The 27,910-nt window shown below is 52.4% G+C and overlaps 1 protein-coding gene across 1 annotated transcript; it reads left to right on the top strand.

Annotated features, from left to right (window-relative positions):
- Positions 1 to 9,685: 9,685 nt before the first annotated feature.
- Positions 9,686 to 25,301, top strand: CD99L2 (CD99 molecule like 2). Its single transcript, XM_031602759.2, has 11 exons — positions 9,686 to 9,793; positions 15,260 to 15,316; positions 16,134 to 16,181; positions 16,855 to 16,950; positions 17,072 to 17,149; positions 17,723 to 17,815; positions 19,196 to 19,258; positions 20,048 to 20,074; positions 20,151 to 20,270; positions 21,696 to 21,761; positions 22,138 to 25,301. The coding sequence occupies exons 1-11, from the start codon at positions 9,739 to 9,741 to the stop codon at positions 22,200 to 22,202; spliced, it is 768 nt and encodes a 255-aa protein (XP_031458619.2). The 5' UTR covers positions 9,686 to 9,738; the 3' UTR covers positions 22,203 to 25,301.
- The last annotated feature ends 2,609 nt before the right edge of the window (positions 25,302 to 27,910 follow it).

Below are 27,910 nucleotides of genomic sequence, written 5' to 3'. Positions count from 1 at the left end.
TGGGCTGAAAGTTTCCTCAGCTGGATTTGGCCTCAGGCTAAAGCTTTTCATTTCAGCTGAAATGGCTCAAGTCTTTCCCAAGAATATGACTGAGGAAAAAAATTCTTGTTTTCCCGTGCTAAAAGGACTTTTTTGTCATTTACTGAAATCCCCTCCACACTTCTGAAAGCATTAACTTGAAACACTGGCAGACTTGGCTGCTGTGAAATACGTGTCTTCCTATGTTCCCAAGGGAAAAAAAAAGATCAGAATTTGGCTGTTTTCAGCCTCGGACTTCTCTCTCTTTTCATGTATGTTTTTATATATATATGTACACATACACACACACATACATATATATGGACCCGTATTTGCTGTTAACATGTGCAGCAGCAATGCAGCAGCCGCTGTGATGTCCTTGGTGCTGAGCAAGCTCCATGCCTGATGTGCCAGGCACTCTGTGAAAACATGTGGCACCTGGCAGGGCCTGGGATACTCCTGTGGCAGCAAATGTTCCCTTCCATTGCAGGGCCTGCAGTACCTTGCCAGAAGAGAGCTAGGAGATTGTTTAAGCTGAATTCTCAGCACATATAACCAACCCTTGAACAAAGAGATAAGCTGGCTGGACTTTATTGCAGAGAAAGCAAGGTATGGCAGGAGGTCAGAGGAACGAGATGGTAATAGCCATGCACAGAGAGAATCTAAAGAGAGAGGAAAGTCTTTTAATTTAGGTGAACAAATCCTGCACTTAACTGAACTCTGCTGATCCCTTCCTTGCACTCCTCTATGATGTATGGGGCACTTAGCCCAAGGCTTTCACTAATGCACTTTCAGTTCTGCTGAACATCCTCCTCCCTGCGTAAGGACCTCACGTGGGAAGCTACTTAGAGCTGAAGTCACTGAGAGCTGAGCTTGGAGCTGTGGCATCTGTATGGGAACTGTCAAGCCATGGCCTGATCAAGTCACTGATTGATCACCCGAGCCAAGGACTCAGTCAGCCCTGGCAGCACAGGCGAGGGCAATTCAGATGTGTGTCCATAAAGGGTGGAGCTTGGCTGCAACACTCCTAGACCCCATTTAAGGGCTGACTGGGAAGGATCTCTTTCTGAAGATCCTTCCTTTTGGAGTTTTCTGCTGAAGCCTAGATCTTTGGATACAAGTGAGCATTTCTTCCTTGGTTGTCTCTTTTCCACCATGATAGTCTTTCCAACTATAACACCTGTAAAGTGTCATCTTAACCGTGCTCCTCTTCCATCTGTACATTTGTTGAGTGTACAGCATCTAACACCCTTCTACAGACTCTGGAAAGTGAGGTATCTGTAAGGGCGTGAGCCTCGTGGGCTGTCTCTGTGCCCCACCTCACCTGTGAGGATACGGATGCTGCATGTCGCTGAACAGTGGGGCAGTAGCTACTCAAAGGAGCCTGTGATAAGCCTCCTGAGCAAGGACTGAACTGTGCAATGAGGGTGACCCTGGGTGCACACAGAGCAGTGATAGCAAAATATCGAAGAGTTGTCACAAAACAGCTGCTGTCTATTCCCGTTAACCAAAGAGAGAGAGGTGGAGGAAATGAGTTTGTGATCTTTCATTAAAAAGAGCATGTCATGACACAGCTCAAGGGGCCTGAGTGCAACCTGCACAAGCACCTCCACCAGGAGTCTCCTTCCTGGGGAATATCGGAACTGCAGTGTCACAGTGGGCAGAAGATGTTGCTGTGGCCCTGCAGAGCAGGCACGCACACAGACACCTACTGTCACACAGGGAGCACATATCTCACTACAGAGCACAGACTTAAGCAACAAAGGAGAGGAAGCCTTGGAAAACCAGAACAAAAGCCCACAAACTACATTCTTAAAACAGATACTGACTCAATGGAGTCCAGAGAAGCTATGAAGAAAAAAAGAAAACTCGGAACTAAACTGCCTGGGAACTAACTTGGAAAGAGAAGTGTGCCCACTCCAACACTGAAATTAAGGCACTTGGTGACAGCTCTCACTGCTCTGTGAGCATGAGTCACTACAAGTGAAAATGGTGCACAAATGAGCACAGAGGCAACGGAAGTTCTGTGGTACTTACAGGGGGAAAAAAAAGCTCTTCCCTCACAAGTGTAAATATTACACAGAATCCATCCCCTTGCAGCACAGACAGGGCTTTGATGTAGCAAATGCTCCCACCAGGGACAGCGTTGGCTCAGTGGGCAATGGTGACGGCAGGCTCTGCATCTGGAAAGCAGCAGGCTCAGTGCAGAGCTGTCCTAAGGAGTCACAGCAGGCAGAAACCGTCAGGTAGCATGTTATAGTCCTGATGCGACCAGCAGCGAGGGGCCCAGCGCAGACCAGGCTGCAGTGAGATGCCAAGGAGGGCAGTGCTGCATGGCACTGCCAGCCTCCCCTGCCTGGCTGAGCAGCCTCTGTGCTGTCAGCCATGGGGCAGCTCGGACACGTGGGTCCAGACTGGCAGTGCACAGGGCAGAGGAGGTGGCATTCTGGGGTCCCTCCCTCCCTTGGAGCAGCAATAGCGTGCAGTGTTGTTCTGCAGCCTCTCCCAGGTTGACCCATCAGCTCATGGCACAGCACAAGGCTGAGCTGTCTGAGCAGGTCTTGTTTCTTCACACCCACCTTCCCCTCACCTGTAAAACAGCAGTAACTATATTTACTCTTCTGTACAGTTGGCTCAGGACTGGGAAATGAGAACCCAATTATCACCAGTGCTGCTCCCCAAGGAGCAGCTCATGTCCTGGCTGGGATGGAAACATAACAAGGCCCCAACAACGGGCTCAGCTCCCAGAGCCCCGCTGCAGGAGGTGGCACACATTTTGCCCTATGGTTGAAAGGTCTGAATGGGAGAGAAACAGCTTCCTGACTACTTATCAATTCACCCACAGTGAATTAGCACAACATTTCGTGCATGGTTTCCAAGTGGGCCGACTGAAGGCACCTTCCTGTCCAGCTGCTGTGCCCCGCTGGCTCTGCAGTGTCACGCACGCTTATGTGCAGCAGGAAAACCATTTCTAAACAATAAAATCGGCTTCCAGGACCTCTCCACTCCCCTTGGTCTCTCCAACAATGTTTGTGGGTTCTCAGTGCATTGTGTCACCCTCAGAGGGTTTTTTTTCCCAGTGCTGTGTGAAAGGCCAGTGCACAGCAGGAGAAAGTAATTAACTGAGAGGCCAGTAATTCCGCCATCAAATGAACAAAATGAAAGAGTAACAGAAACTTACACTTAGAGTCACCCCTAAGTGTTTCACATGACAACAGTAAAGAAAACACAGTCCAGACTGATGGTTTAATGTGCATAATATTCCAAAATCTGCAGCACTCACTAACTTCTCAATGGAAATGAAACCTTTGACATCAGAGGGAATACTGTGGGCACACAGTGAGTGCACTGCTGTCTGGCAATACAGGGCTGTGCTGATGGGCAGACCCACACCTGCCCAAGCAATGGCACAGTGGGGGAACAGGCACACGTGGGAGCTGATGATGCACAGAGGACAAAACTGAGGTCACGCAGTGCCAGACCCAGATACATCCATGCACACACAGGCATGCTGTGCAGCACAGGGGCTCTCCTCGCTGCCAGCACAGCTCACACCTGCGGTCACCTTGTGCCCGATGTGTCAGACGCTCTGTGGGGTGCAGATGCTCTTCTCGTGTGCATTCCCAGGGCACACATCCTGCTCTCCTGCAAGTCTGTAACCTAAAGTCAGTGAAGTGCTAAAGGCTATGGGGGGCGGGGCGGAGGGGCAGGGGAGGGCGTAGAAAAAGCATTATGATTGCAGCAATAGCGAGAGGAAAATGAAAAGAGTTAAACTAAAGACAGGAAAAAAACTCAAAGCTGTATGAGCATAAAATGCAATCACTTCAAGCATGTGTCAAAACAGTGTCAGATCTTTTTCTATTCATTAAGTCGGCATTTAAACACCCACCAGCTCCTCTTGTTGCTCACCCGGGGCTCAGCTCCTCCCGGCACGGCGTGCCACACGGCTCCATGCGCTCTGCCTGCACGTGGGACAGCGGCAGCGTGGGGAGCAGCTCCCATCGCTGTGGGGCCGGGGCTGGGAGATGGTCCTGTTTTCAGATGATGCATAATAGCAATCCTTGTATGTCCCCCATGAGCTTATAAAATGCAAGGACCACCACAGTTCAGAGTTAGAACCATCACTGCCGTACCAATGCAGGTAACACGGGGTGTGCAGCCAGCACCGGACACCACCTGCAGCACTTGCTGGTTCTTGCTCCCTCGGCCTGCTAGTGGTGTTACAGCACCAGACATGTAAGTGCTTTTCCAGAGGGTTTTGAAGTTGTTACAAAATGTAAAGTAAAATCACTGCCAAGTTGCAAAATGTTATGGCAGGTTTGGGAGAAAAAAATAAAATACAACTGTAAGAATGACCCCAAACTCTTTAGATTCAATATGCTTTGGTTTCCTTCTTTAAAATAACCTCTATTCACTTTATGGAACTTTTCTATTAAAAGTAGGTTGACTAGTAAGCAAGCAAATCCTTCCAGAAAAGAGGTGACACTACAAGATGGAGTGTGTATTAAGCTGAGAGCACAGTGATTTCCTAGGGATGTATTTAGATGAAAGTCTGTCCATTGCCTTGAGGTTCTGGCCTCAAAGCCCTTCCCAGGGGAGGTGTCCAATTCAGCTATGTTAAAGGTCTCCTTTAGGTTCAGGGGCCAAGCAGACACAGCCTTCCTTCTTCCCAAGTGCCAGCGGTCAGGCTGTGCCAACAGAACCACCTTCCCCACCTTCCAGTGCCCTCTGCACCAACCTGCTGACCTGCCACACCGGTCACCCCGTCCCACACGAGGGAAGGAACAAGCCAGCACCTCAGCTGCTGACATTCCAGTTCTGCCCAAATGTTGCCACACTTCTTGGCCCAAAGAAGGCTGCATTGTGTCCCATTTTATTATGGCAAGTAATGCTGCATGCTCTCAGCAAGAGGAACCAAGGTTTTGGTGAAAGGTAGTTTGTTTGTCTGAGGCTTTTTTTTTTTCCTCCTTTATAAAATAAAATAAAATCTCACTGTTAGTAACTGTGAGCATTCCTTGCCAGTCCTAGTCAGCCAAAAAACACACGGGGTCTTTCTGAAAAAACTCCGTTCTGTGCATGAAGTTATTAACTGCTGGGAAAGGCAGAGAGTTCTTTTGCAGCTGTTTGCCAACCGCTGGACGTCACCTCACACTCTGTCACCCCTCTGTGTTCTGCAGACTGCTGGAGTCTGAGAAAAAGCGGAGAGCTTGGCCAGAGCAGTTACGCTGCTTCTCGAGACATGTTTTCTTTGGGTTCGGCCCCAGGTTCTCAGGCAGCACTGTTAGTCCCTAGTGGAAAATTTAAAAAAAAAAGAAAGAAAGAAAGAAAGAAAGAAAACAGCAGGTTGTGCTGCTTTTCAGGAACCCAGAGAACAAACAGGAGTCTCTACTGCGCTGGCAGATGATGAGAGCTGACGGCAGTGCCGTACTGTTCCTGCACATGAGTCACTGAGGAAGCAAGACCCAGCCTTGCCGCCAGCCTGCAGCCCCATGGCCCGGCCCCACACCCAGCTATGGACAGGCTGCTGGCTGCAGGATGCGTCCTGTGTGCCCCACGTGGGGACACATCCATCCAGGCTGGGATCCATTGGTGACACCTGGGTGCATCTGTGCCACAGCTTTGGTGACTCCTAGGAACCTTTCATCAGGCCCACAGGCTGTCCCAGCAGTCCAGTTACCAGCAGGTGCACGCAGACCTGCACTAAGCAGCTAGCTAACATCCCAGGTCAGGCCAGAATTATTTTTCTCTCTTTAATTTATGATTCAACATTTTTATTCTAAAACCATTCTCTCATGCTCAGGGATCAGCAGGTACCTTCCATCAGCACATACCCTGTATCCAGCAGCCCTGGCCAGCCTCAGCACAGAACACCTCATCCCACATCCCCCCAGCTGCCCTGCTCATCCTTTGGACATGGGGCAGAGCCATCCCCAAGCAGGGTCAGCCAGGTGGGCAACTGGAGAATATGTCTGGCAGATGCCCCCAGGAGACTGTCCCAAATAGACACGCTCTCAGAGAATTGCCACCCCAGAATTACTCACACTTCTTTAAGAGTGTGGCTAAAGCATTTGGTTTACGCAGGGTGAAGACATTTGCAGCAGCAATTCCACACAATAGGGAATATTCATAACCACTCTGAGCACCTACTGGAGGTGCCTGGGGCCTCTGTACCATCAGAAGACCCCTTAGGGTGTGACTCAGAGCACTGCAGTTGCCAACTGCCTCTCACCTCTTGGTACAGCTGTAGTCTGTGCATCTCCTGCAGGCAGAGCAGTGACAAAACCAGCCAGCACCAACAGCCCCACACGCCTGCTCTGTAGAGCCAGGCTGCAGTCTGTCAACCCCAAACTAGCAAAAAAAAGAGTTCTATTTCACAGAATCATAGAATTGTTTGAGTTGGAAGGGACCTTTAAAGGCCACCTAATTCAACTTTCCTGCAACGAACAGGGACACCTATGGCTCCATCAGGTGCTCAGAGCCCAGTTCAGCCCTGTGTCTCCAGGAATGGGGCACCACCATCTCTCTGGGTGAGAGGTGGCCTGTGCCAGCACCTCACCACACTTAGTGTAAAAGACTTTTTCCTTATATCCAATCTAAATCTCCCCTCTTTTAGTTCAAAACCATTTCCTCTTGTCCTGTCACAACAGCCCCTGCTCAATAATCTGTCCCCTTCCATCTCACAGCCCCTCTAGATACCGACAGGCTGCTCTCAGCTCTGCCCACAGCCTTCTCTTCTCCATGCTGCACACCCCAGCTCTCAGCCTGTCCTCGCAGGGAGGTGTTCCACTGAGATATTAAAGAGTACCAGACCCAGCACTGACCCCTAAGGGACACTACTCATCACTGATCTCCATCCAGACATTGAGCCATGGGCCAGCACTCTTTGGGTCCAATCTCACAACCAGACCTCTGTCCATCAAACACTCCACCTGCCAAATCCATATCTTTCCAATTTGGAGAAAAAGATGTTATGGGGAACAATGTCAAAGACTTTACTGAAATCCTGATAGGTGACATCAGTGGCTCTTCCCTTCTCCACTGATGCAGTTACACCACTAGGATGGCCAGGCAGGATCTGACCTTTTATTTATTTATTTATTTATTTATTTATTTTAATATTGTTTTTGTTGGAAGGGACCTCAAGGATCATGAATCTCCAACCCCCCTGCCACATGCAGGGCCACCAACCATCCCACCTAATACCAGCCCAGGCTGCCCAGGGCCCCATCCAACCTGGCCTTGAACACCTCCAGGGACGGGGCATCCACAGCCTCTCTGGGCAGCTGTTCCAGCACCTCACCACTCTCTCTGTCAAGAATTTCCCCCTGACATCCAACCTCAATCTCCCTTCCCTCAGCTTAAAACCATTTCCCCTTGTCCTGCTGTCATCTACCCTTTCAAAGAGTTGATTCCCCTCCTGTTTGTAGGCTCCCTTTAGGTACTGAAAGGCTGCAATGAGGTCACCCCGCAGCCTTCTCTTCTCCAGGCTGAACAAGCCCAGCTCCCTCAGCCTGTCCTCATAGGGGAGGTGCTCCAGTCCCCTGATCATCTTTGTGGCCCTCCTCTGGACCCTCTCCAACAGCTCCCTGTCTTTCTTGTGCTGGGGGCTCCACACTTGGACGCAGTGCTGCAGATGGGGCCTCACAAGAGCAGAGTAGAGGGGAACAATCACCTCCCTGTCCCTGCTGGCAACCCCTCTTCTGATGGAGCCCAGGATCCCATTTGCCTTCCGAGCCGCAAGCGCACACTGCTGGCTCATGTTCAGTTTTTCGTCTACCAAGACCCCCAGGTCCTTCTCCACAGGGCTGCTCTCAAGGACCGCTCCTTCCAGTCTGTAGGGATGCCTGGGATTCCTCCAGCCCAAGTGCAAAACTCTGCACTTTGCCGTGTTGAACCTCATCAGGTTCACCCGGGCCCACCTTTCCAGCCTCTCGAGGTCCCTCTGAATGGCATCCCGTCCTTCAACCGTGTCAACCACACCACTCAGCTTGGTGTCGTCAGCAAACTTGCTGAGGGTGCACTCGATTCTGTCATCGATGTCATTGATAAAGATGTTACAGAGCACTGGTCCCAAGACAGACCCCTGGGGGACGCCGCTCGTTACCAGCCTCCACCTGGACATGGAGCCATTGATGACCACCCTCTGTCTGCGGCCTTTCAACCAGTTTCTTATCCATCAAGTGGTCCACCCATCAAATCCACATCCCTCCAGTTTGGAGAGAAGGAGGTGGTGGGGGACCATGTCAAAGGCCTTGCTCAAGTCCAGGTAAATGACATCGGTCGCCTTTCCCTTGTCCACCGATGCCGTCACTCCATCATAAAAGGCCACCAGATTGGTCAAGCATGGCCTTCCTCTGGTGAAGCCGTGCTGGCTGTCACGGATCACACGCCCTTTCCTCATGTGATCAAGCATGTCATCCAGGAGGATCTGTTCCATGATCTTCCCAGGCACAGAGGTGAGACTCACCGGCCTGTAGTTCCCAGGGTCCTCCTTGCTCCCTTTCTTGTAAATGGGAGTGACGTGACCCTTCCTCCAGTCATCTGGGACCACACCAGACAGCCACGACTTCTCAAATATGATGGAGAGCGGCTCGGCAACCACCTCAGCCAGCTCCTTCAGAACGCTGGGATGCACGCCATCCGGCCCCATAGACTTGTACACATTCAGTCTCATGAGGCGGCGTAGGGACTGGCACCACCAGTCAATCTCCTTCTCACACTCTTTTATGGTCCTCAGCCTCTCTACCTCCTCTTTCAGGTCGACCACAAGGCTGAGTAAGTCATATACAACTACTGCTGCCATCACCCAGCACTGCAAAAGCCGGGCTCTGGCACTCATGAAAACAGTATTCTGAAGCAACAGTGTTTCAGACGAGAGGTGGACATGGGTGGAAATGCGATTCTGGCTGTGAAATTGCTCGTGTAAAATTGTGTACGGTATTTTCACTTTCCATTACTGCTAACCATGCAGCAGGGCTGTGCATTGCTACATGACAGCTCGTTCTGCTTTTAAAACAGCAGCAGTGAAATTGGTGCTTGTTATGTGTCCATCACTTACCAAGGGTGACTGACTGGGGCCTGTGTGGGGCTCCCGCATCTAACAGGATGCACATTTCACACCTCCTACGTTATTTGTGTACATTTTGCAAGGAACAGACTCTGAATCAGATTTCTGCTTGCCCCAGAAGTTATTTTCCCTGCTGAGCATTTCCCCTTCGCTTTAAACATATTTTTGCTCGGAAACCAAAGCACGTTGAGATGACGGGACTTCCGAGGCAGCACGGAGAGCTGGGCAGCGCCCGTTAAGGCACGGTGGGACGGAGTACCGTCCCCCTGCGGGTCCCCTGCTCGCCGCCAGCGCCCTCGCAAGGATCCCAGCCAGTTCGGAAGGAAGCAAGGGCCCGCGGCCTGCCCGAGGTCGGAGGAACGAACGCGGCGAGCCAACGACACGCGACGCTCGCGCTGCAATGTCCTCGCGGCGGTGCGAGCTCCGGATCTCGGGGCCGCGAGCCGCGGCAGCCGCTGCCGAGCTCCCGGCCCGGCTCCGAACGGCGCAGCCCCGCGCCAGGCAGCGCGCAGCGCCCCGTGCCGCCCGCGCCCGGCCGTGCCCCGCGGCAGTCCCGGCTCCACGCCAGCGGCCGGGATCGGCTCCGCCCCGCCCCGCCCCGCCCGGCGGAGGCAGCGGCTGCGCCCCGCGGCAGACGCGCAGCGCCCCGAGCCATGGCCGCCCGCCGCCTGCTGGGGCTGCTCGCCGCCGCCGCGCTGCTGGGCGCAGGTAGGGCGCGGCGGGAGGGGGCGGCGCGGGGCTCCGCGGCGCGGTCGGAGCGCGGTGGCGGCCGCTTCCGGCCTGGGAGCCGTGGCCGCGCGGGCCCGGGCTGGAACCGGGGCCGGACGCCCGCCTTCCCGCTGCCGGGGCCCGGTGGGGCGCGAGGAAGCCGGAGCCGGAGGCTACGCGGCAGCCTGCGGGGCCGCGGGGAGCCGGGGTGGTGCCGCCGGCAGCGCGATCGGCGCTGGGGGATCCGCGTCCTGTTTTTTGGAATAGATATCGATGCAGAGCTTACCGCAACTCCCGCTTCCTTTTTCCTGAAATAAGTTATTCTAAAAGGATTTTTTTTCCCCACATTTTTAAAGGCTGTGCCGATAAGACAGCCGGCGGCGATGTGCGAGGCCGCAGAAGATGGGGCCCTGCGCTCCGCCCGCCCCGACGTGCTGCGGGACGCGGGTTGCAGCCGGCAGGGACCTGGCAGTGCCGCCCCGCCGGCCGTCTGCTCGCCGCGCTGCCCGTGCGCCGTAGCGCAGCGCTCGGTGCCGGTGTCGGTGTGACACAGCGCTGCGGGGCTGGGCCTCGCGTCCCATCTTGAGGTTAAAGTGGCAAACCCGAGATTAGTCAGCAGCGAGGCTGTCGGCGTTCCGCGCTGCCTGCGGCCCGGCCGAAGGAAAATGCCCCTCTGTGCCATCCTCGGGTGCTAGGCTGCAGGTCCGGCTGCTAAACGTTTCCGGGCCGTTGTGCATCAGCACGGTCCCCGCCGCGAGGTTCCCCAGTCGCCGTCAGCGCCCGGCTCCGCGGGGACAAAGCTGCGCGCACGGCTGCCGGGTGCTCCGCCGCCCCGACCCCCGCCTGGGACTGGCAGCGGCCGCGCGGGGGACGAGGGCGGCGGTGCTCGGGGCAGAACCGTCCTGCGGGGCTCCGGCCCGGCCCTGCGGCTTCACGCTAACTCGGCTCCCGCCGTTCCGGGAGCCGGGCGGGAGGCAGAGGCAGCGCCGGAATCCCAGCGCCCGGCTGCGGGGCGCGGACGGAGCCGTCCTGTGGGCTGAAAGCAGCTGGACGGGTTCTGCTCTGCAGAGCTTTACCTGAGCCAGGGCTCTGCTGGCGCGATGCTTGTAGTGCAGAGATCCGCGGCTTTTCCAGAAAGCCGGGAGGCTTGAGCTGTCCAGGGTTGGCCCAGTGCTTGTCTGTGTGATGCAGAACGCAGCTGCACAGGGGCTGCCTGCACTGCTGGGCCTCTTCTAAGTCTCCTTCTCTCCATAAGCCCGCACAGATAGCGCTGACGTGCTGTGATGGAAAGGTGGCACATCTGATTGCTGGGGTCACTGCATCCATGGGGAGCATGAGGTTACCCCTGGCAGACCCGTCAGAAGGGACATGCACAGATAAGAAAAACCTGGAGAGGATCTCTGTGATTACAGGCGAGCGGTGGCTTGGCACATCCATGGAGCTGCAGCAAGGCGGGCGATGTTCTGCATCCCACCCTGCATCTCACACAGCCTTCAGTGCCCCCTCACAGCCCCAGAGCTGGTGATCATGGCTGAAGCATTGCACCCAGCTGTGGGGATGGTCAGGGTGGGAGCAGCGTGGCTCCGCTGTCGTGCAAAGTGTTTACATTTGCAAACAGCATTGGTTATAAGAAATGGTTACGTTACTAAATTTATGATCGGTAGATATCGGTAACATTGCGTTTAAGGAATCATTTTTACTTTGATGGTGTCTTTGACAAAGTGGGAGAAGCTTTTGTTACAAGTTATCTCTGATCTTGGAACAAATCTGTGTTAATTAAATGTGCTGTGCCCAGATATTTGTGAGCGGAGCTTTGGACACAGCTGATTTCTGTACCCCTGCCTGTGTTTTAGAGCTTTTCTTCTCCGAGCCCAGTGACAGCGTGCTCAGAAGTGGCCATCTAACTTTTGGTTAGTTTCCCTGTACAAAACTGTCATTTTTTTTTTCCTGGCATCTGTTGCCCCGTTGGGCAGCAGCGCTGAGCTGAAGGAACTGTCAGCTGTGCTCTGATTAAAGACCAGTTTGTTTCTTCTTAGAAAAATATCCCCTGGAGGTTTGAGACACCAGTGTTGTGGTTAGCTCGGGGAAACCGGGCCTCGGTTTTGCTCTTTGTTTCCACAGTTCAGGCTGAGAGAGGAGAGAGGCTCAGTGGCACACTTCTGTGAGCCCGTTTGTATACATCTCAGTCATTTCCTGCACATGAATAGCAAACCGCTCTGGTTACCCAGTGTGCTTCTGTGGCAGCAGGTGACTAAACCAGGTCCTTCACACTTCCTCATCTAGAGAAGTAGTTCATGTCAGGATTCACAACTGTATTCTGTCCCTTAAAACCATGGAAGACAGAGGGACAGAGCAGCAGCAGGACAGTGGCGATGCCGTGGAGGGAGGCAGATGGAATTAGGGGGCAGGAGGCAGCGAGAGAGATGGAGACTGGAATAACCCCTGCCCTGTCCCTGGCACTGAGGCAGGGACATGTCTCACAGGTGCAAGAGAAGGCTTAGGAGGCTCACTGCTCTCTACAGCTTCCTAAAAGGAGAGTGTGGTGAGATGGGGGTTGGCCTTTGCTCCCGGTAACAGTGATAGGATGAGTGGGAATGGCCTCACGTTGTGCCAGGTTGAACTTCAGGGAAATGTTCTCTAAGAGTGTGGTCAGGCACTGGAATGGCTGCCAAGGGAGTGGTGGAGGCACCGTCCCCAGGTGTTCAAGAACCATTTAGATGTTGTACCGAGGGACTTGGTTTAGTGGGAAATATTGGTGGTAGTTGGACAGTTGGACTGGATGATCTTGTAGGTCTTTTCTGACCTTGGTGATTCTGTGATTCCATGATTCTAAAGGCTGTGCCCCTCTCTCTGTGCCACATCTGCCAGCATCATCCAAATCAATTTCCAGTAGCACTGCATTTCCCCTGGCACAACAAGGCAGGAGCAGTCCCATGTGAGGAACTGGCCTGTTCACCACATAATTCCCTGTTTACCTACTTTAACTGCAGCATCTCCTCTTGGTCTCCATTTGATGAGAGCAGTCTCCCCACAGGGAATCAGGTGGTGTTTAATCCCCTGCTGCAGTTTTATTCGGGCTCCTGCATCCCTGGCTTTGCCATCCCTTGTTCTGTGTCAGACTAAGAATGAACAACTCTGATGCCACAATTTGTCATCTGGTTGGTGAGCAGGCACCTCTGCCCCGGGGCAAACCTGGAGTCATTGCTGTGTGTGTAAGCAGAAATCAGATCTGAGCACTGAGCACAGCCTGTGGTGATCCACTGTGCCAGGGGAATGTGTGGGCAGCCCTGTGGTTTGTGCCCTGTGTGCAGCGGAAGAGGAACTCTCTGTGTTTCCTGAGCATCACTAGAAATGGCAAATGCCTGAGCTGGGTCCGCGCATCCTGCAGGTGCTGGGGTGGATTCCCATCAGACTGATGGATCCTGCTGCCCCTGCCCCGGGAGGCAGGTTTGGGAATGGGCAAAGCACAGCACGTGTCAGGAGCCCCACACCGCTGGCTTCGGGGCGATGAGCCTGAATCTGCACGGACAGCTTGCTGCCCACTCACAGTGCGGTGATGGCAGGGAGCCCCGGCGCTGTCTGACCTTGAGTGTGGGCTGGGTGCTGCAGCTCCCACGGGGTCTGCAGGTCCCGCTGCCCCTGTGGGTGCTGGTGCTGCTGGTGCTGCTGCTGGCAGGTGTGGAACACGGCCTCTATCAGCCTCTCTGCAAAGAGAAAGTCTTCATTATGCAAATTCTCATCTTAAAGCTTTATTCATGTGCTTCCTGTCAGGCTTTCCTTTAATCTCAAGAGCAAGATTGCTTGGAATTACCATACTCTTGTTAATTGCATGAAAAAAAAAAAAATACAGCAGAGGTTGTTTTTGCCACAATCAGTAGCGATTCTGATTAGTACTTCTGGAAAGCAGAATGTTTCCCTGGGTGCGGAGAGCTCGGCCGCGGCAGCAGCGGGGCGGCGGGGCGCATCTCCCCTCAGCCCTCCGTGGCTCCCAGCACAGGGCGGTGCTGCAGGGGGTGGTGCTGAGCTGGCAGTGGGGCGGAACGCAGCGCGCTGCTTGCGGTGCAGACGGTGCACTGCCGTGAGTTATGGTGCTGTGCGCTGAGCTCTGCCAGACAGCGAGGCTTAATTAGATCATATGTAATCGTATGAACGAAAAGGCTGACGAGCACAGCCGTGCGCTTGAGCTGCCTGCCGCAGGAAACAATGAGGGGAGGACGCGCGGCGGTGCGATGCCCTCTGCCCCAGCCTGCAGCCGGCTGCGATGGAAGCACCCGGCCCAGCTCAGGACTCCGCAGTGCCCGGCCCGGCGGCGCTGCCCTTTGGGAGCTGATGCTCTGGGTCGCCACATGGAAGGAAAGTACTGCAAACGGGTCCTGCGCCTGCTTTCCCTGTCAGCCAGCAGCCGCGGGACGCCCGGGCGGGTCTGACAGTGACGCGGAGCCCACGCACGGGGCTGGGGCTGCGCTGCTCCAGGTTCGCCGTGCCCCCCGGGGAGGCTCACGGCAGCACGGGGACCCTCCTAGGGGGGCAGGCCCTGCCCTGCTGCTGCCTGGGGTTTGCTGGAGCAGTGGCGCGGCTCCTGGAGCTGCCGGGCCGCACGCAGGCAGGGCGGCCTCGGGCACCGCTTTCCATGAAAGTTTTCCGCCGAATCGTGGCTGGCAGCCTTCTGGTGGGCGCTGCCTCGCGGCTGCCATTGTCCTTGTCAGGAGGGCCGTAAATTTATTCATGAAGCGCGCCGGAGCTCAGGTGGCAGCAGCTAAATCCATTTAGCGATAGGAATGAGAGGAAAGCCATTTTAATGTTCTCTTGCAGCGCCGCAGCGCTTAGCGAACCCAAAGGATATTAATTACTCAGCATGCTCCGAGATGTAAAAGCATGAATTTATCAAGACAAATACATTCAGAACGAGGGTAAAGTCAACAGTAATTAACGCGGCGCAGGAAGAGGAGGAGCGGCAGGGCAGGGCAGGACCCCAGCGCGGGGCTGGGGCGCAGGCGGGGCTGCGCGCCCCTCTCGTGGGCCGTCGCCGGCAGCAGCGTTCCCGCATCGTAGGCGCTGCCCTGGCACAGCCCCTGCGAGCTCTGCCCTTCCGCCGAGTTTGTCTGCTGTGCTCTGCTCCGAAGTCTGCACGATGCTTAGCAAACGTACAGCTGCAGCTGTGGGTGAGTGGCAGCCGGAGAGATGAATTGGTGGGCGCCGCTTGACAAGTTTAAGCGTGGCGTGTGTTTTTGTACCGCATCCATTAGGGCAGACAAATGGAAAATCCGAAGCTGACTGCTCTGCAATTTAACAGTCACAGGGTTTAGGGAAGGCTGATGTCTTCCTCGTCGCTGGTGATGGGTCACGTTTAGCAAAAAGCCCTCTAAAACCAAAGCAATTTGAGCGCAGGCACCTGGCCAGGCTGTGTGTGGAGGTGACTGACATCGTGTGGAGTGAGTAACTCCTGTGTTGCTGCTTCATCCGCAGGCTGTGGGGACGACCCAGGGGAATTCAGCCTAGAAGATGCCCTCAGCCCCATACGGCGTAAGTGAAATTCATTCGCTCCTTACAAAATGAGGAGAAAAATAAGAAGTAATAGGTGCAACTTGCCCACTGGGATCCCTCGGCAAGGTGGCAGAGGATGCAGTCTGGCCCCAGTCCCCGTGGCAGGGCTGCCTGTGCCCACAGGAGCCACCTGTGAGCCCCGTGCCTGCTGCTCCGTCCCAGGGTGCAGATTACAGGGGCATAGCAGCACCTGGGTGCAGCAGAAGCATTCCAGCATTCAGATGGAAATTAATAGGAATGGCGCGGCCACAACTCTTGCTCATAATTTATTCATATACTTCATAAAGCTAACCACTGTTAATGGATAGTGGTTTGCAGGGAAAATAAAAATTACAACAAAATAAATAAAACCACCCCCTGAAGCCGATGGCAGCTTGTTTTGCCCTGGGAGCAGTCTGGCCCTGAGCACTGGGCTGTCTGCAGAACTGCTCCAGCAGATGGGGAGCTCCGGTGTGTGGCGCAGTGCTGGGAGCTGCTGTCAGTGCAGTGGCTGGTGGCAGGGGATAGCCAAGCATCAGCAGCTTGCTGCTGCTTCCTCTCTGCTCTGTCTCCTGGAGTTGTCCCCTGGAGGACTTCTCTGCTTGGCGTCAGCCCCAGCCAAGCTCTGGGCTGGACCTGCGTGGGGCTCTCACTGTGTGCATGCAGTTGCAGCTGTGAGTGTCACAGGCACAAACGCAGGGCACGGAGCTCCAGCTGTGATGCTGTTGCCACCAAGTCCTAGCCTTGTGTTCTCGGGGCACAGGTAGTGTTTCTGGTGATGCCTATGGCTAACACGTTCCTCTCCTTTCTATCACAGCCACACCTAAGAGACCCAGTAAGCCGGCTGGTGGGACAGGAGGGAGAGGTGAGACGTTCTTGGCGTGTGTTATTTCAGCTGTGTGCTGGCAGCAGCAGCTTGGGTTCCGAAACCTTGGTTGGCAGTGAACCACCTCTTGGTTGGCAATAGGCTGTGCTGCAGTGGCTGCTTGTGCTGCCTGAGCTTCTCCTGCCTGCACTGCTTGATGGTGCCTTCTCCACCATCACCGCACAGCCACTGTGTCCTTTGTATCTCCTCTCTCCATTGGCAGTGCTGCACACCTGTGCCTAAGTAAATGCACTATTGATGTTTCTGTCTGTTCTGAAGGCAGCCAACATGAGAGCATTTATGGCCACGGCTGAGTTCTGCACACTTTGCAGTATTGTAATGGATTTGACACAGGTCACGGCCGAGCTGCACGGAGGCCATCATTTCTGCCTGTGCAGCATCGGCTGGCTTTGATCCTGGGGAGGAGCTTTTGCTCCAGGATATCCCCAGCTTTCACCGAACAGTGCCAGGCATTTTCCCATCCAGGGAAGACCACCTCCGATGGTGGGGGTCAGGGCCCTGGCTGCCCAGATCCCAGCGCCAGCCCCACTGGAGGATGCTCATGCCCAGCCCTGGCCGCGTGTCTCTGCTCACATGCTGAGCAGTGCCATGTGCCGGGGGCTGCTCACACAGAGCCCCAGCACTGTGGCTCACCCGTCTGCTCTCTCTACAGACTTTGACCTAGCTGATTACTTCGACAGCCCCGTGGAGCCCACCACCAAGCCAGCCAGGCCCACTGCCAGGCCCTTCCCACGGCCGGGGAAGCCAGGTGCGTCGCCCTGCCCATCGCTGCTCTGTGGGAGCTGGGGCTGCGTACAGCCGGGGCCTTGTTGGGTGCACCTTTGGGAAGGTAACAGCATTTTGTTCTCTCCCCTTCGTGGCACTTTCAGACAGTGGCTTTTGGGATGTCATCCGCACCACCACCAAGCGGCCAAAAACAACGCAGACCCCCCGCAAACCGAACCCAGGTGAGTGCAGCTGCCCAGCCATGCTGTGTCCAGCCCCGCTTTGTTCAGGTGAGAGCTGCAGCAGGTCCCAGTGTAACTGTGCCACGCAGGAGCACAGACATACCTGTGGTCATGGGCTGCTTCACTGCCCGTGGGGCTGAGCTTTCTCAAAAAGGTGCTTCCAGGCTCAGCATCAGTTTCAGATGAGATTAAACTTATTTATGAGATAGCAAGTGGGTCGAGATGGTCAGACTGGCTCCGTTCCGCATTTTTAGCTGACATTTAGCAAAAGCAGTCTGAAGCTGTTCTGTTTGAGCTGAACTCCTGAGCTACTGCACTCCTGAGGGTGCCAGCTGCATTCTGCAGAGACAGACACCAGCAGGCAGGGGCACTGCGGGACAGCCTGACTGCCAGTGGGCCCGTCCTGCTGCCTGCTCTCCCATCTGATCAGTCTGTTGTCAAGCACTCGAGCCACAACACAGGGTGATTCCTGCATCTGCCGCAGCAGCAGCACTGGACAGCAGCGTTTCCTGGACTGATTCCTTGTCAGCATCAAGGAGGTTGCTAGTGCTGTTAACCCATCTTGTTTTACAGGGAAGAATCCTTTGGATCTGGACTTGGCTGATGCCCTTGGAGATGGGGACGATGTGAGGGATGGCAGGCAGCCGGCGGTGAGGCCGGAGGAAGGTACGTGGGTTTCCCTCTCCCTGCTGCTCTCACCGCCACGTGTTTCTGGGCCCTGTGGGAGCTCCCAGCACTGGAGGCTCACTGCAGGGCACCCCCTCCATGAAAGGTGGATCGCTGCCAGAAGCTGGGGGTGAGCAGAAGCAGGTCATGCCTTGTCCGGGGCTGTGGGGGTTCTATTGCCTTCCCCTCGTCCCCGTGCCCAACGGCTGTTTAACTGAGTGCTGTTGGGGTTTGCAGTCATAGCCAAGATGTAAATCCAGGGCAGGCTCAGTCCTGGCACAGCACATGCTGAGGGCCAGAGACTGAAATGCTCCGGTGAATGCGTCATTTGTCTGCAAGGATTGCTCCCTTGAGCACCGCCGCTAGAAAACAGACTTTGCACAGCTAGTTTATGGATGTCGAGATGGCCGTATGCCCTCCTCACACGTGTAATTAATAGCCAGGTACTTTATTAGGCTGTACTAACTAGGTGACTTGTCTGCACTTTTGGGGTCTACGCTCTGGCTGGAAGGCGGGAGGTGTTGGGTGCTGGAATGCAGCACCATGGCCAGCTGGCTCTGTGGCACATGGCCACGTGCTGCCCCAGCATCGCAGAGGGTTTCATCTCTGCAGGTTCTGTTCTTGTTTTTGTTTTGTTTCTTTCAAGTTTACACTCATTACTAAACCCATAAACCACTTTTTTTTTTTTTTTTTTTTTTTTTTTTTGGTGAGCTGGTGAGTGTCTCCCAGGCTGGAAGGGCAAAAGTGCAATGGCTCCATTAATGCCACTGCCAGTTCCCACTCCATGATTCTCTTTTCTTTCAGGCAAGATGCAAAGTCAGTTATTAGCTCTTTTATGAGCTTAAAAGAAAGTAATTTGGGGTTGAAGATTCTGCTAACTCTGTCATTGTGAGGGAGGGGATCTGCCCATTGACTCTGACCTGTTCTTGCTCATGAAGCAGCTGGAGCCGCTGGTGGGAATGCGCTCCCTGCTGCTCCCTGCTGCACAGAATGCCCAGCAGAGCCCCTCAGAACGTCCAGAGGGTTTGTAGGGGACACTGAGGGGAACACAGCAGCCTCAGCCTTCCTGTGGGCAGTACTGCTGGCAGCTGTGGGCAGTATCTGCCAGGCACATGGTGCTTGGGAGGGATCAGAACCCCCGCAGCCCCATTCCCAGTCCCCCATGCTCCCTGGAAGCACCCATAGATGCTGTGACAGGGACAGACACCAGGCCAGCTGGCACCTGGCTCTCTGGCCCCTTGCACCCTGAGCACACCTGCACTCTTTCCCTTCCCATTCCGCTTGTTGCTTTCTGGGTGGCTGCAGCACTCACCCCTTGGAGGGCAGCAGAATGGGATGATTTCTCTTTGCTCTCCAATCAGTTTGTTGTTATTTTTCTAGGATTTTCGGACAGTGACCTGGAAGGCATTGTGGATGATGGCTACAGCCCTGACAAGAAGAAAGGTAGGGATGACCTGCGGGAGGGTTGGTGCCCCCAGCATGTGGCAGAGATGGTCACACCACAGGGACACCATAAAACATCTCTCCATGGCAGGGAGACCCCACAATGGGTCTGAGGAGATTGGCAGGGGCACTTGCTGTCCCAGTAGCAGTGGTTGGCACTGGTGGCCCTGGGCCAGCCAGCCCACGCTACAGCCACCAGGAGATGCCAGGTTGTCCCTCAGCACCTGGCAGATGGAGTACGGCCGTGGGGCTGGAATGGCGCTTCTTGGCCCCCACCCCCTGCTGTGCTGACCTCGGGGCTGTCACCCCGCTCCTCATGGACACTGGCCCTCCTCTCAGGATGTGACTGCTGGTTTCAGGAACAGGGAACAAGCTGTGCTTGGCTCAGCCTGCACGGAGAGCCGTGGTATTAAATATTAAAGGCAGTTGAGTTAGAAATGGCGAACACCACCAGCCCTGTCGACATTTAATGAATCACCGTGCCAAGGACAAACTGCACTGAAGCATTAATACAGTGCTGACCTGCTTCTGTAATGCGGGATTTAAGCAGCTCGCTCAGAGCTGCAGCTTCCAGCAGGAGCCATTTCTCCCAATTCGAGCTGTGCACAGTTGTCCCAGCGTCACATATAGACACCCCCATGTCATGTACAGGTGTGCCAGCTCGCAGCTCAGGCAGCCGTCCCCTCTGATGGCACAGGGATGCACACTGCAATGAGGGGCGTCTCTGTGCCAGTGCGGGGTGTGGGGTTGTGTGAGGGCCGGGCTGCTGATGGGTCTTTTCTCTTTCAGGATCTGGAGGCAACACCGACAGCCAAGGTAGGGCCGTGGGGGCTGCGGGGGGAGCGGGGCCTGGGTACCTCCCCACCGCTCAGCGCCTTTCTGTGCCCCGCAGACAACCGGGTGGAAACGGGCACCATCGCTGGCATTGCCAGTGCCCTGGCCATGGCACTTGTGGGGGCCGTCTCCAGCTACATCTCCTACCAGCAGAAGAAGTTTTGCTTCAGCATCCAGCGTAAGCAGCCCCGGGTGGGGGTGGGAGGGCTGCGGGGTGGAGGATTGCAGAGTGGGACTTGGTGTGTGGGGCAGCCCTCCAAGTGAAAGCAAACCTTGCACTGTCTGCCAAAGGACTGAGAAAAGCGCGTTGGCAGTGTTGGTTGTGGCATCCCACATGGCTGCCCTTGATTCCAGTTCATACTGAAGTTCTAGCATGCCCGCATGGCAGCTAGAACTCAGCAGCAGCTTTCAGGCCACAACAGTCTGCTGTCAGCCTCCAGTCTCCATCAGACTTTGCTCTGGCCATATGGGACTGGGGAAGGGTGAAGGAATTATGCTTGGCTTTCCAGTTGATAATCGGTTGAGGCAACACAAGGAGTGTTGGTGGGTGTGATATTGCTGCAGTCGCAGTGCTGTGGTGGTGATCAGCACCTGCTCTTCTGCTCTTGGCCAGCCCGCAACACAAGTGTCCCCTGAGAGCCTGGGCGAGGTAACAGCTGTTTCATTCCCTCTCACCACACGCTCTCTTTGCACCTGGCCTTGGGAAGGGGTCGGTGGGGAGGGCCCTGCACAGCACCATGGGGGCTTACAGGGGCACATAGTCCTGGTGTGGTTACAGGTGGGTGCAGGCAGCTGGGAAAGCCTCTCTTCAAAGAAATCCCTTGAATTCTCGTGAGAACCTCATGTGCTCTGGGGAAGGGTGTCTGGGGGCTGGAAATTTGGGTGGGAATCGTGTTATTTTCCCAGTTGTGTCTCAACAAACAGGAGCGTTTTGGTAAATTAGATCAGCGGGGAGAGTCAAATGAATGTGATGGAATGAAACTCCCTTGTATATTCCCTCCACTTAAATGATATTTTGGTAAGAATAAATAATTTTAAAAAAAGAGAGTAAAGGCTTTGATGAGTGGAAAGCTGAGACACACAAAGTCCCAGAAAGGCAGCAGGAAATTAAAGTTAATTATAAAGGAGGATTAATTTAAGCCATCAGACACGGCATGCTGGGCTAATGTCAGGCCTTAGATTCTTTGCAACGCATGACAGCAATCTGCAAGCCGTCAGCCTCTGTGGAAATGGCTTTTCTCTGAAGAAGCACAATGGCACTGGGTGTTATCCCAGCAGAATGCGTGCCTGGGGACAGCAGTGGGCCCAGTGTGTGTCCTTGCCCCACGGCCGTGCTCTCCTTCCTGGGGCTGATGCAGGAGAGTTGGGCTGGAGCTCACCCATCTGAGCCAACCTTTGTGGTGGCTTGAGAACGCAGCACAGCTTTCTCAGCACCAGTCATGCTTTACCAATGTTTTTGTGCTGCTGTTAATGTGGAGGAGTTTGCAAAACTGTAGTCAGCTTTCTAAGAAGATAGGCCCGTTAGCACAGGTTTTAAGGCATCAAAGCAAACAATTTCTGCTTTCTAACCTCCCATCTCACTCTCTTTATTGTTGCTTCTCAGAGGGACTTAATGCGGAATACGTGAAAGGGGAGAACATGGAAGCTGTCGTAAGCGAGGAGCCCCAAGGTGAGGCCTGGCCACCGAGGCCATGGGGAGCTCTGGGAGCCATTCCAGTGCTCTGGGTCGGCACTGCTCGGGTTGTGCTGCAGCTTTTTGTGTAACAGCCACTGTGATGCTTTTCCTGCTTTATCACACACAAAGGGAAGCCACGATGAGACACCAAGGCTCCCATTCTGCGAATGGTGGCAGTTGATGTTGAGCTCTGATGTTTTCAGCCACGAAGTGCCTCGCACCAGAAGTGTGCTTCTTCCTTCAGCTGCAGAGAAGGGAGGCTGCTGTAAAGGCTGAGATTGGGAACAGCCGAGCGGCGTTTGGCACCTGCTGCTTGCAGTCATGTACAGTTGTGTGCTGTCGTACTAATGGCCTTTATTTTCTTCCCCAGTGAAATACTCGGTACTGGAAACACAGTCGGCAGAACCGCCGAAACACGACGGCGCGAAGGTGTGAGGGCACGGCCTGCCGTCCCCTCTGCTGGGAAGGAACCAGCGGCAGCAAAGGCCGAGATCTCACCTGCTTGTAATTTAGCTATTTATTTCATTTGAATCCAAAGCTGTTTGATGTGCACTTAGGCTTCTTACTGCTCTAGGCTTTAGGGATAGGATGGCAGTACGTGTTTATTTTTTGTAACAAGATGTTTACATGGAAGGAATACTGCAGGTTTGACTGCAAGTTGTATTCAAACCAGCAGCAGGTGCTTCAGCAGCAATTCCCTGTGGGTAAAGGACGAGGTCTTTTGCAAGGACTGCTTACAGGTGTGAGGGCGGCAAAGTGCCTGTTGTTAGCAACCCAAAGCAAACCAGCCACCTCCCTCGTCAGTCTCCCTGTGCCACAGTGCTGCTGCCAAGGCCTGCCCTCACTGCCTTGGTGCTGCTTCCTCCTCCTCCTCCCTCTCATACTGATGCCAAGATGTGGGGACAGACACTTTGTGATGCGTTTTCCCAAAGCAATGGGCAGTGAAAGGGGAAGTGGCTGCCTAGTGTAAAAGGAACTCCCAGTTTACATGTAGCCCTGACATACTTGTGTTTTTTAAAATGTTTTGCGAATCCCAGATTGTGCAAATGTACGCAGACTACCAAAAGCACTTCCTTTGATTCAGAGCTGTCAGGCAGACATGGCTGCCACGAGGCCTCGCCATCATCCTTGAGATCCCTTCTGGCTCGAGCCATTCTATGACTCGGTGAGCCTTCTGTCCCACAGCTCCCTTGGAAAGGAAATGGCCCAGTCACGTTTTAAGTACTTTGCAACAGCTGCGCAGCTCTTTATGCTCGTCTTAACACTTGCATTTTTGGAGCCTTACACTAGCTCTAGCAGAACAACTACGGCATTTTATAAGGGAGACGAGTTCCAATGATATATGGTGCCTCGTGTATTTAGAGCACTTAACAGCAGAATTGTAGGCTGTCACTACTTCATTGTACAAAAGTGAGTGGATTAGAAAAAATAGTTCTGAGCTGTTCTGAGACTGTAACTCTCTGCTCCTGTGTAATGAGCAAGAGAGGGAATGGCCTCATGTGCCGGGTGAGGGTCAGGTTGGATGCTAGGAAATACTTCTCTGGGAGAGTGGTCAGGTCTGGAATGGGCTGCCCAGGCAGTGGTGGAGTCACCGACTCTGGAGGTGTTCAAGAAATGTGCAGATGCTGTACTGATGGACATGGTTTAGTGGTGGTAGGTGGATGGTTGGAATGGGTGATCTTAGATCTTTTCCACCCTTGGTGACTCTATGATTCCATGATTCTAAGACAGATGCAGAATACGCTCCCTACATTTGTTTACTCAAAAGTGTCAGATCTTTTGGGGAAATGATAGTTGGAGAATTCTGCTGAGCCCAGGCAGGAGCTCTGGTGCTAGGAAAGCCACGTCCTCAGGGTCAGGCCTTCTCCCTTTCCCACACCATCACCTGGTTTTTCTCTCTTAGCTGAATGGGTTTGAACGCTGTAGCATGAAAAACGTTTTTACAAAATGATTGTACAGAAGGTGTCGCAACACGGTATTGAACACTAGGAGTCATTTTAGATTAGATCAGGCAAATATAACCCCATTTCTCTTAGTTGCAGATCGTCAGCATGTTTCCATGACCCTGCACTCTCTGCACATCCAGTGGATGGAACAGGGGGCACTCAGGATTGCTTATAGGCCATAACACTTAAGTTTACCTTCCTTTAGGAAGTGGTTACAGCAGGACATAGAAGAAACACATATGTAACTCACAAATACTGCAGGTGGTGGTTTAACTGAGGAAAAACAGCCCTTTCCTAATTCAGAAGCAGACAGCACTTAAAAGTGCTCCTTTCCCTCAGGCCTTTTATATGACTTCGGTGAAAACTTATGCCTTAATGTGACTTCAAGGTTTGGGAGAGATGGAAAAATGTAAACACGCAGTGAAAGGGATGACATTTTCAGAAGTTTACAGTAAGAGAATTAAAAATCTCTCTGGGATTTCAGATGGGAAAATATTGACAAATACTGCAGATAAGAAATTAAACTCAGTCTCGTCTTCAAAACTGGACAGAAACCAAAGCTGTGACGTGCTGAGTGCTAGCTAAGGCTCTGCTGGCTTCATGCAGTCTGCTTCCTCCTCTGTCTGCCTGGCAGATGGGGGGAGCTCAGACCTCGCCCCTTACTACTTCAGGCATTACAGTGATGTAATGCTCAGCTGTATTTGCCTGGCATTGAAGCAAATGCTGAAAGAAGGGATGCAGGGCTCGCCTCTACAGCCACCTTTATTTCATTGGTACCCATTCACTTGAAATTGGGATACGGAATTCGTAAAATTCTTGCACTTTAATTCTGTGAACATGGCATGAACTTTCTTGTCCTGTATTTAAAAAGGCAGTGAAACAAATGGAATACTGGGATATTTTTTTTTCCCTGAGTCCCAAAGTGTACATAGAGCTGACTTGAGAGCTCATGGGAGGTGCTGTGGGCTCTTTTCTCTTGACATCTCACATTTCCAGCTTCGCTAAAGCTCTTTCTCATGTCATGGTTCAGAAGAGCTTTCACAATTACATGAAAGCAGAACTGAAGGGACTTAACCAGCTCTTATCCCACTGTTTACCAATTGCTTGCATTTTCCTTTGGCAGAACCATTGCAGGTTCTTCAGTTTAGAATACTGTGCCATTGAATCCTTCAGTTTAGAATACCCTGCTGTGAATTTCAGATTCTTTTTGGTGCTTTAATAAACTCAGTCATTTTCTCGCAGCCTCATTAAGGAATCCCAGCAAGTGCTGCACTGCCATTGTTCACTACTCATTTGTTGTGGGAGCAGGGAATTACTCCACAGTCCCATTTCAGATTCTGAAAAAGCAAAATGATGAGACAGGGTAAGGCCTTCACATTTGGTTCTGTAATAGAAGTGAACAAATGAAGTTCAGAAACAAAGTTCTTGTGAAATTAGAGAGTCAGATCTTGCGAGTGAAATCCTTACCTAAAAGTAAAGCATATTGCTTACTGCTGCAGAAGCAATGTGTAGCAAATGAAGGCTGAATGTTCTGCTGTGAAAAGACTAATTCTGCTAACAGTGACATATGCATGTAAGGGTCAGTGGGGGAAAAGATCAGAATCTGGCTTCCTTTGGAGAACATTAAAACAAACTGTCTACTAAGGCATTTTGGACATTTTTTTCTGTGTTGCAAGTCAACTGCAAATGGCACACTGGCACACCATAGCCTTTCTATACATTACCTCTTCTACAATGACACTAGAGACTTCGCTAAGAAAACAGTGGAAGGAACACCCTTCCCAATGCATCCCAAAACGTCTTTGTGGGGAAACATGCATCATTAAAGGATTGTAATTTAACAGTTGAAGTAGGTAAGCACACACACTTGGTCATCCCTCTCCTCCTCAGGCACTGCAGTTCTCTGTCTGACTGCACTCACTGGCTGTCAGTCTGTTGCACCACTGCAGGTTTACATTTTCACAACCAGTGAACGAATCTCCCATGCAGTGTAAATGAAGGTTTTGACCTTTGTGTAACAGTGCATTGCTTAGTCTGACAGGTTTCAAAGTACCCACTACTTCCAACTCCTTGTAGAAATAAAATTCCTTCTTGCCAACTGCACATGGGTGGCCTGGCAGTCAAGAGATGCCCGGGGTAGGATATCCAGATACAATCTCTCAGCACATGAGCATTCCTTTTTGCATCTTCTACAACAAGGCATCCTCACCCGGGGAATATTCTGAATCACCCGTTTTACCCTGTCCTCTACTACAGCACTCAAACCACCCAAATGTGAGCTGCTGATCCCTTATTTACTTCCAGTCCCGAGGAACCAGCCATTCCTGGCATTGCTAATACAGCACATGGCTTAATACAGCTTTTCTTTTAAACCAAGGGAGAAATCACTCTCTTTGTTTAAAGCATTAACTCCTTGCAGGAGGCTGCCTGTGCAGGGAACAAAAAGGGGTGGATAAGACTGTTCACCAGCTTCAGAACACTGACACATCTACAGAGGAGGAAAAAGTGTAATTAAGCCCTGGAACAGGACTGAAGTGGCAAAGTGTCTGATGCTGATGAGTCAGTTAACTTCACAAGCAGAAACTGCTTCAATTGTTTAACATGGCTTCAGTCTATTCCGGTATACCAGGTTCACATTCTCCGCTCTCTCAGGTGTCCAACTGAACTGCTTGCTGTCCTTCACCACGTTCCCTTTATGAGAGTCAAAAACAAACAAACAAAGCAAAAGAAAATGCAGCTACTGAATTAGACTTAGCAGTTCCATATGGGGTACATCAAACAGGAAGCAGCATTCTGCTCTTACTTCAAACAGTCTGATACTGCCTTATTAAAAATTTTTTTAAAAAGGTGGATAGTTGTTAAATCAATAGGAAAAAATGCTGGGAAACAGACTGACTACAGTCTACTGACCACCTCTGTGGTACAAAACAATGCTTTAGCTACCACGTCACCTATACAGAATTTCTGAAAATCACCATAGTAAGTGTGTGCAAAACCACCTGTGCCATGCACACATCACAGCAGGATCCTTGCCTACCCCTGCAGTCAGGCAGATGCCCTGAGCTGCACTGGGACCCGTGGATGAACTTGCAGCAGCAGAGGTACATGGGAGCCTTTGTGGCACAGCACAGTTCTCACACTGCAGTTCTAGGAACCTAAGCTTTTAAAATCTCACAATGCCTAACCTAATCCGGTCATCACTTCCACAATAATTACAGAGGAAACATTGTGACTATGAGCACCAATAAAGAGGAAAACTTCAAAAGATTTTCCTTAGTGCTGCAGTTTAGAGATAAAATGCTTTGCTTTAATGTACAGTTAAAGCATCAAGGAAATCTGAACCATGGTAGTTCCTTTCAATCCCAGCTCAACATATGTTGGCAATGTAAAATTCACTGCTGCCATCAGTTTAGCAGAATTTTTTTTTTTTTTTAAACAGAGAAACATTACTCATCTATTCATAAAAAGCATGAGGTTTGTTAGGAGATGCTACCTTGCAGCAGCCTGTGCTTAGTTCCTGTAAGCAAATACCTGTTATAAAGTGCTGCATCACAGAAGACACACCCAGCCCTGCATGGGAAACTTGGGAGTACAGACAGTGCATCTGCTTTCCAGGTGGAGCTGCAGGCACTTGCAGCTCAGCTCCCTCATTTACTGTACGCTGTGTATATTAATGGAGAGAAACAGAAAAGTGCTGTCTCATATTAAGGGCAAAAGCATGATAATACATGCCTACTTACAGGGAGTAAATCACACCATTCACATATGGAACCGTCACATTCTTAAGAACAGGGCTCAATTCCCAGCAGCAGAACTTGAAGCACAAATTGCAAAGCACACCTGCAGCACTTCAGCACATCAAGGAGAGGAATCAGAATCTCCCAAAACACAGTGAGGAAAAGGAACAGGAAGATTTGCAGCATGCACCACTTCTATGCCTTTCTACAGAGGCCATCTGTACACCTGTTAAAGAGGCCATGGAGTCACTGTCTTGAAAAGCTGGACGTTACAGCTATCAAGTATCTGTACAAGCAGTAATACCTTTGGGTATTACTGTTGGGAATGTGCATTTTACATGAAAATTGAGATGCATTATTCACTTTACAGAAAAAAAAAATGCTAACAAAAGTTTAAAAAACAGCCAACTGGCTTTATTTCAAGCAAACCAATTAAGCTCATATTATTAAAAAAACTTTG

Source organism: Phasianus colchicus, chromosome 14, assembly GCF_987193195.1.
Source record: "Phasianus colchicus chromosome 14, bPhaCol1.hap1.1, whole genome shotgun sequence".
NCBI classification, from domain to species: domain Eukaryota; kingdom Metazoa; phylum Chordata; class Aves; order Galliformes; family Phasianidae; genus Phasianus; species Phasianus colchicus.
This window is presented reverse-complemented; position numbering and strand designations above follow the sequence as displayed.

Coding starts and splice junctions, on each gene's coding strand:
- CD99L2 (XM_031602759.2), top strand. CDS start 9,739: ATGGCCGCCCGCCGCCTGCTGGGGCTGCTCGCCGCCGCCGCGCTGCTG. Junction 17,150..17,722: donor CCCCCGCAAACCGAACCCAG/GTGAGTGCAGCT, acceptor CTTGTTTTACAG/GGAAGAATCCTTTGGATCTG. Junction 17,816..19,195: donor GGCGGTGAGGCCGGAGGAAG/GTACGTGGGTTT, acceptor TTATTTTTCTAG/GATTTTCGGACAGTGACCTG.